The sequence below is a fragment of the Plodia interpunctella genome, chromosome 4, assembly GCF_027563975.2.
Source record: "Plodia interpunctella isolate USDA-ARS_2022_Savannah chromosome 4, ilPloInte3.2, whole genome shotgun sequence".
NCBI lineage: Eukaryota > Metazoa > Arthropoda > Insecta > Lepidoptera > Pyralidae > Plodia > Plodia interpunctella.
In genome coordinates, this window is record NC_071297.1 from 4,580,380 (window position 1) to 4,589,537 (window position 9,158).

Sequence of the window (9,158 nt, forward strand, 5' to 3'; positions counted from 1 at the left end):
GTTTTTACCACAAACCCACTTGTTTATTGAAAACCACAACGTTTCATTGAATAAATGTTTAATTTACTCTGGGATTTCAACACTTTTCACTTACTAGGACTGTAATACTAGTAATTCCTATACAGGTAGTGGAAATATTTTGATAAAATTTTAGAGTTGAAATAACTATATTCTAAAATTTCAATATATCGTTGTGTATGATTCTATGAATATCTGTTTAATATTACAAAACTGACGCTTTAGGGTTTAAGGCAAAAATTAGGCTAGTCACACGAAGAAAATAACTTCTAGGTTCTTCGTAGGTTTGGGAAATACAAAAGTAGATAGTTTTACCAACCACCTACCTACTTAATTATAGTTAGCTTAAACTTTCCTTTAGAGCTGGGTTATTTAATGCAAAAAGTTTTAAATTAAACCAATAGAGATTTTTAATACTTACTTAAAATTAATATAAAATACAATAAGATCTACATCGGCAGTATTTGTTACGATCGTATCAAATATCTTTGTTTCAAATTCAATGATTGTTTGTGTTGAAATCTTAAATTAACGCTTCAATGAATAATATTTTTGACACTGCCACAGATTAAGTTGGCACTGCTTTGTTTTGTAATAAATTCATTGTTAGAAATCGAATCGCTAGTATTCTTCATCATTTTTTTTTTCTTTTAAAACTAAGTAAGGTAAGTTGTTATGTTAAGGTAAGTTATGTTCACGAATTGAGTTTTATTTTAAAGAAGGCAAATAAATGTTATCTTATCTTGAAATTAATTAGAGAAGAAGAGTATTATGAAAACTTATTCTCATAAAAGATGATCGTTTATTTCACGTAGGAATGTCATGAGACAGTTGTGGAGACACATTCGCGACAAAGCGCCGACGTCAACGACTTAATAAGTTAAGTTGTTAGGGAGTTGTGTAAATTTACCTTAACGCCCGATATACCGCGCATCCGACCCGACATTATTCTCAGCTAACGAAGTAATTTACACGGGCATATAGCAAATGAGAAATTTGAAAGGTTACCTACTTGTATCCACGTTTGTTGTCGAAAATGTACATTGGATGTAGAGACGAAATATTTACTTAATATTTAATTTATTCAAGTATTACACATAGAGCGGTTGTGGATAGTAGTAGATCCGCAATAGAAACGACGCCAAAACGGAATAACAAGGGAATTAAAATTAAAAATTTATTAGTTAAAAAATAAATCGTCTAAATATTCAAGTTTAAACAAAATAGATAAATAACATGAAATACGAGTATATAAAATATTAATAACAACAAAATAAAAAATATAAAAATATATCGATAAATTAAAAAGGTAAATCGTAATTTTCTTCAGTAAAAATTATGTTATGTAGCTTGGGGTGATCATTTACTAACTTGGACAACATAATTTTACGGTCGTGCATTATAGAACTGATTGATCTCTTTTTCGTATCAGTTGTGTTAGCACTGGACGATGCGAATCTATCTACGCAAGGACATGGACTAATTTCTTCTGTTAAAGTTTCTTGACTTGAATACTGTGTTTCTGTATTACGAAACTTTTCATTAGTTTTATCAAAGGGAAGTTTATCGAACACAATATCTGCTGGATTTATCTTACTACGTACTTTACTTGATACCCGTAATGTACTTGTTATTTGCTTCAACTTCTCCAAATTTTCTTCAGTGTAATTTAAAAATGCATTTAAATCTGAAAATGTGTTGTTGAGTTTTTTTAAATTACATTTTTTGATTGGGCATTTATCCAATTTATGAATATCGTCAATTAGCAAATGTTCGAGAGATGAATCATTTTGAGATAAACTAGGCTGATCTTTTTCTATTTTTTCATGAGAAATATTGGTTTCAGAGCGTTCCTGTTCTTCTAAATACTCGGTCTCATGATTGGTGTCACATTTACATGGCTGTAATTTGAGTATTGTCTTCACTTCTTCAAAATTTTCACATTTTGCGTAAACAAACTGCCGTCCCACCCGGAAAAAGGGCAAATTTTCATTAGATGGTATTGTTTCGCTACTATCTCTAGTGGGGACATCATCTGACATGTCACCAATTATTTCAAATGGTTTTTTATCACATTGCGTTTCCATCGGTTCTGTTTTCTCAAAGTTAAAAATGTTGTCATCTTCTACTAAAATACAAGAGGCAGTTAAAGGTGATTTTTGTAATTCATTCATCTGTAAAATAACCATTTTTTCGAGGTCTAATAGAAAAGTAACTTGTTCTGGTAAAAGTTTCAAACTGAATCCAATAAATTTAAGGAATAACTGCACAATTTTGGTTATTTTTTCTTCCCATGATTTCATAGAAGACATTTTCGTATCCCATATTTTCCAGTCTTCTAACATCTCTATTCTGTGTTGTAATCTATGTTTCAAATCTGAAATTTCTGATGTTTGATCTTTTTGTATAAGAAATTGTCTAATTTTACATTTTTTTCTTTCTTCACAAAGAACGTACATCGTATTTGTAATATTTTTCATATTCATTTGCCTAAGAAATGCACGTAAAGTATAATTATTTTCAATCAAAGCTTGATTTTTCAACTTATTGTTAATGTGTATTATATTTTTGAGCAGTAATTGATAGTAAAATTTTATTTTACTTAGTTCATACCTTTTCTTTTGTTTTAAAATGTAATCTAATCTTTCTTTTTCAATATTTAATTTATTCGATATCATAGTGTTAATGTCTCTTTTAATTTTTGCTTGTAAGTCAACTAGAACTGTCTGTACTTCCGATCTCACATGATCTTCCAATTGTTGTAAAGATTCTTCATAGAACTTTGAAGTTTCAGTCAAAAAGATTTTCTTTTTGTTGGCAATAATTACAGCATTATCATGTTTAATTTTGTTCATGATCGATTTTATTTGATGTTCTAAAATGCCTTCACAAGCAGCTTCATTTTCTTTGATTTGAAGATCTAAATTCTTATGAAAGGTATTTAAATCATGTTCTTGTATTAAATTTTCCCCCTGAGCAAGTATACCATAATGAGTTTTGCTTCTTAGAAATCTTGAAGTATATGGGGGTAAACAGTCCACCAAGTCTATTATTTGATCACTTGGCGATTGCCAATTACTTTTTTTTACACATTCTTGGCTCAATTTACAAACAGGATTTTTCACAGACGGCTTGAGGTTTTCAATATCATCGGGTTTCTGAAACTCACAGTAGTCATCTTCCAAATATAAGTCAGCATACATACTTGTAACGACTCTTTTTTTACTCTCATATTTATCATTATTAGAGGACATTTATATATTTATATAAAAAATAGAATAATTAATGTAATCATAAATTGGTAAGACTATATTATTTTTTAAATAATTTTCAGACTTGAAATGTTTGGCACGTGCCAAAGGTGACCATTAATATTTTTTTACCATATAGTGTCATTTTTAACGATACGTTATAAACGTTACCAATAAGGTATTATGAATATTATTTTTATTTTAATAGCAACAGACTACGCATTTTCAGCCATTCCCGGTCATATGAGACATTTATGGGACCGAAGCCAACATTGTAGGTATAGATCTAAATGAGGTTAAATATCTGTAGAAATCTTACAATGTTATTGTTATAATAATATAATTTAAAATAATATTAATATAAAAACACATGAATATGTGTTTTTGTGTGTGGAGTGGAGATAGAAGGGTGGTGGTGGCCGGAGCCGTGCGCAAGATTGTGTTAGGAAATAATGTAACTATATATTTGGAAAAAAAGGAAAAATTGAAAAATGTTTCACTAAAACGTGCCCAAATTTGGGTGTGAACCCTCACACCTAAAAACAATGCCTTAAAACATTAAAAAAGCTATATACAGCGTACCTGAGTCCTCAGGGCTGTGCTGTTATTTACTGATATAGATCATGTTCTGACTGTGAAGCAAAATCGATGTCCGTCTAATAACTTTTCCGTGGTTGTGGAACAAATATATGGAATACCTCAAAAAATCAAATATTTGTGGAATTATTCAAATAAATATAAAACATACTCATCATGTCACAATAAATATTATTAAAAATAATGTACATTATAATTATAAAGTATTCATTCTGAGTCTATAAACAAAAGTCAAAACTTTCATCAGTAAATAATTTAAGAAGGCTGGGATGGTCTTTAATTAATATCCGCAATGATATTTGACGTTTTGCTATTATTTCATTAACAAATTTTTGTGTCTTTTCTGTAGCTTGGATTTTAGTATTACTATATTTGGTATTACTATCATCAGCACAGCAGTCACATTCAACATTGATGTCCAGTTCTTCTTGGCTAGAATACTGGGTCTCTACATTTTTGTTGAGCTCTTTTGTTTTTGAATATGGCACTTCTTTGAAAACTATATCTTTTGCGCTTATGAGTTCCGGTATTACGATTTTTTCCTCTAATTTTCCAATTATTATTTTTAGTCTATTTAAATTTTCTTCAGTATAATTTAAATAATTATCTAAATTTGGGAATGGTAGTTTTTTTATCCAATCTTGACATTGGCTTGCAGGACACTGATCCGAACGTTTATAATCATCTATTAATATTCGTTGAAAAGAAGATTCACTACTAAGTTCACTTGGTTCTGTTGTTTTTGTTGTATTTTGAGCATCAAAAGGAGGTTGAAATGGTTTTTCTTCGAAAGCGTTTTCGTCCTTTTCACGAGGTGCTCTGCATTCACAAGTCTTGCTTTTCAAAAATGCTTTCACTTCTTCAAATTTGTGACATTTGGCATATATAAATTGTCTATCAAGCCTGACATAATGTAAGTCTACATGAGAGGGTATCGTTTCGGTGCTTCCATAACTAGTTGGGATTGAGTCTGCGGTATCGCCCACAATTACGAATGGTTCCTTATCGCAGGGAACTTGAGAAGGCTCTACTTTTTCAAATTTGAAAATATTTTCCTCTACTAATATAGTGGGCGCTTTTGGTGGTAGCTTTTGTAACTCGTTTAACTGCAAGACAACCATTCTCTCAAGATCAAGAAGAAAAGTTGTCTGTTCTGGCAGTAATTTTAAACTAAAGCTAATAAATTTTAGGAACAACTGCAATACTTTTCTTATTTTCTCCTCCCAATCTTTATTTATACAGCATATTTTTACATCTTTACTCTTAAAATCATCTATAATAGCTTGTTTATCCTTTATTATTTTTAATTTTTCAGAAATTTCTGCTGTCTGATAATTATCAAGTATGAATTTATTCATTCTACATTTTTTTCTTTCTGTACACATAACATACATAGTACTTGTGATATTTTCTTGGTCAACTTGTCTCACAAATGCCTGTAAAGCATCATTTCTTTCATGTAAAGCTTGATTAATAAATTTATTAATTCTATTTTTTTCATTTTTTAAAAGAAGTTGATAATATAACGTTATTTTATCAACTTCGCATTGATACCTTTTTTTCAATATAGTTTCTAAGATATTTTTCTCTCTCTCCAATTGAAACCTTATTTTGGGATTTAAATCACTTATTATATTTGAATGGGTACTTATTAACACTGGTTTAATTTCTGACTTTAAATGTTCTTCTAATTCTTTAAGAGAATTCTCATAAAATGCATAACATTCATCTATCATTATTTTACTTTTTATCGAAAATATTTTATCGTATATTTTTTTGACTCTATCATTTATTTTTTTCTTTTCATAATCCAAAATGAATTCCCATGCAGCATTGTTATCGTATACTAGTTGCTTAACACGGGCATAAAATTTGGCTTGTTCAGCTTGTAGTACATCATCACCAATTCCAAGTATTCCTTGATGAGTGATTCCTCTAGTAATTTTTGAAGTGAATGGAGGTAGTAATTCTAGTATTCCTATTAAAAGGTCACTAGGTGACTTCCATAATTCATCGTTTGCGTACTTTTCTTTACTTGGTACTTTATAAACATCACCTTTCAATTCGGTTAGGGGTTTTTGGTAATCACAATAATCGTCATCATAATATACTTCAGCGTAAGTACTGGTAACCCTTTTACCCCTTTTACCAAGGGTATTCATTAAACCACCAGTCTCCATATTTATTGTAAATAGTTAAACAAATTTTCACAATAAAATTCAATGTCAAGCATTTGATTTCAATGTCAGACTTGTGTTTGATTAAAAAATGGAATTACAAGAATGGAGTTTGAAATCCAAGAAAGGAGTTTTTGACATCAAAAGCACTAAATACCTCTATCAATTGATCTCTAAAGTACCTACTTTTGCAGAACAATTATTGAGCGTTATATAAAGTACTATTGCACTTGTTACTTAAATACCCTCTTCCAACAGCAGAAATAGTGAAATTAAGGTTCTTTCATGCAGTAATATATATTTATTTGTATGAAAATTATAGGTTTAATTTCAATATAAGCTAGATGATAAAATTGCTTAACTTGCACAAAACACCATAAAAACAATTCAAGAAATTCGTTTCTATTTATGTCGATAATACAGACTATACAAACCCTCAATATCAGTTGATTCAAACAATATACTCCTGTTAACGCCTACAAAATAACAGTTAGGAATTCAAATAGGCGAACGTGTCGACGGCCTACCAGTGATTAGCGGCGGTGATGTAAAGCGGTGGAGCCCGCCGCTAGATTTAATTAAATACTTCCTTGCACCACCCACCTACTATTTCACCTCATGTACCTGCCCGCCTTATCTCACCCAGCGGTTAAAGCACGTAGTAAATATTTTTCATACTGGCTTAAAGTAAGATTTGTTCCACTGCAAGACACACAATTTATGACCGCACACAGCGTCCACTCTAATAGCTTTAGTGGCAAAACATTCGATTTCTCAATAGCAAATGCTCCAAATAAGAGCATGTGATAATAAATTGCAGACATATCTCGACTCCATTCTCATTACGGATGCGGCAATGTCCGACGGAGTTTTGTCATAACTCAGTCTCGGTTGAAATTATTTCCGTTGAGTCTGATGAGAAAACTAGAGGTGGAGAACTGGAAATGTAAGTATTCGCGCAACAAGCCGTGGAATAACGACGGGACATATTTCATTCTTAACGAAGTTAAATTTCCGGGAAGGTCCTGTAAGAGCGTGCGTAACGCTGATAAAAGGCTACCAGCCACAATACCAATTTTGTGTTCTACACTGTTTTCAAGCAATCAAATAAATATTTTGACTTTTTGAAACTTTTGTTGTTTGGATGAAATAGATAAGCATATTTATTTTTGCTTACTTGCATACATTCGTATATCGTATATTTCATATGGTACTAATTACCCACGCAACTACAAATTTTTATTTATCTCTATAGATGATTTTTTTTAATATAAAAATTTATAAATAAAAATTCGATTGTGAATCAGTATTATAAAAAGTGGGCTCTTATTCAATATATCACTGGCAGCTAAAAGAGCAAAAAAAAACAAAGTCGGCAGTTTGACGTGGCAAATAAAACAACAAACATAATTCAGAAACTGGCAACAAGTTGGATTGTTTTCTACACATCATATCGGCAAATAAATCTTTCGGCCGCTTATCTGCCGTCAAAGTTAATTCCCATGCATAATTCATCGCGTCGATGCCGTGTGGAAAGGGAAACTTTCTCCACTCCGACAACTGCCGTCTACCACCTGACATTCGTCTTTATAGTTTGCTCATCACTTCTTAATGTTTATTTATTGTCTATAGATTTAAATGTTTTTCTATTTCATTGCTTAGATGTAATAGTGTAAATAACATGACGATGCACGACGCTACTTTATGCCAACCTCCCTCATGGATTTAGTTTCTTGTTCTTACTTATCTATTAGCGAGTACATATTTATGAAACACGACTTTTAATAACAAGGATGCTGAATGGTGTTAAACTTCACCCAAATAACTTAAATTGTTGTGGTATGGTATATCATACATAATGCCAAAGTTGATGCACTCAATTGAAGACGTGCGCTGCTGCTAATGCAATAACTAAAAAATGTAAACTGTGGAAATGATTTGAGAAAGCATAACATTCAGAGTGTTACAGCGTTAAAATAAATGCAACATGGGTCCGCGCGCCGTTAGCGACATAGTCTACAATATTTCATACTTAACCAAAACAAGTCGAGTTCGTGCGAAACTGTGTGTGCTGCAGATAAAGAAAGTGATGGAGGCACACTCCAAACAGGTAATAAATATGATCAAAATAATAAATTGTGCCATAGGTATTGCATTGTATAGTAGGTGTTAAGGTACGTTTTAATGGTCAAAAATGTAAATATGTTTGTCTTTTACGCAAAAAGTATTAAAAAAACATTTTATTTCAAAGCGGAGTTTTTATGAACCTCTCCATTCACTGCATATCGTTCGGCATGACTTCATAAATCGGACACGGTGGCGGACAGCGGGGACTGACACGGAATCAATTCCGTGAAGCACCCGACATTTGTCACCGATGAAACTTGTTTCTTTCGTTCACTTAGTTCTTATTTGTATCACATTAACAATTATTGTTTTAAAAATAAACTCTTCAGCTCTATTTAATTCGTATAAACATACTGGGACACTACTAGCACACCTCTTTCGCCTCTTTCCTACCTCTTCCCTCTCTTTTCTCCTCGTCTCCATGTCGTGTTATTTCGTCCTCTTTACTTATGTTATACTTATATATCTTATACTTATGAAATAAATATACTTACAAAACATTTAAATACAAATTATTTACTTATTTATTTTATTTTACAAACTGTTTATATGCTCAATGAAAAAACGACAGGAAGAGTTCAGAATATTCGCAGATAAAGTCCTATAGTGCAACACAGTTTCACTAAGTGGACAGACAGGAGATTGACATCAAATCAATTCTCTGGAGTACCGCGACTGATGAGCGAAAAACGGTTGATTTTCCAGACAAAATTTTCCGATCTTGACATTTCCACACTTTAACATTAAACGCTGGTACGAATATTATTATTCTCTGATAAATGAGACACAATTCAGTAATATGATAACATAATTTTGACAAACTCAAATCAAATAATTATTGATTTAATTCTATTAAAAATTGTTATAATTAATAAGGTTATATAATAACAATATATGTGTGCAAGGGTTTTTTGCATAAATAGTAAAATGAACTTGCCCTTTGAAAGTTTTATATGTGGTGTAATTGCTATCAAACTCTATAATTTAA

General features: G+C 31.2%; 1 protein-coding gene across 1 annotated transcript; it reads right to left on the reverse strand.

Moving 5' to 3' along the window:
• Positions 1-4,020: 4,020 nt before the first annotated feature.
• Positions 4,021-6,103, reverse strand: LOC128669304 (uncharacterized). Its single transcript, XM_053744046.1, has one exon. The coding sequence runs from the start codon at positions 6,044-6,046 to the stop codon at positions 4,085-4,087; it is 1,962 nt and encodes a 653-aa protein (XP_053600021.1). The 5' UTR covers positions 6,047-6,103; the 3' UTR covers positions 4,021-4,084.
• Between the last annotated feature and the right edge of the window lie 3,055 nt (positions 6,104-9,158).

Coding starts and splice junctions, on each gene's coding strand:
- LOC128669304 (XM_053744046.1), bottom strand. CDS start 6,046: ATGGAGACTGGTGGTTTAATGAATACCCTTGGTAAAAGGGGTAAAAGG.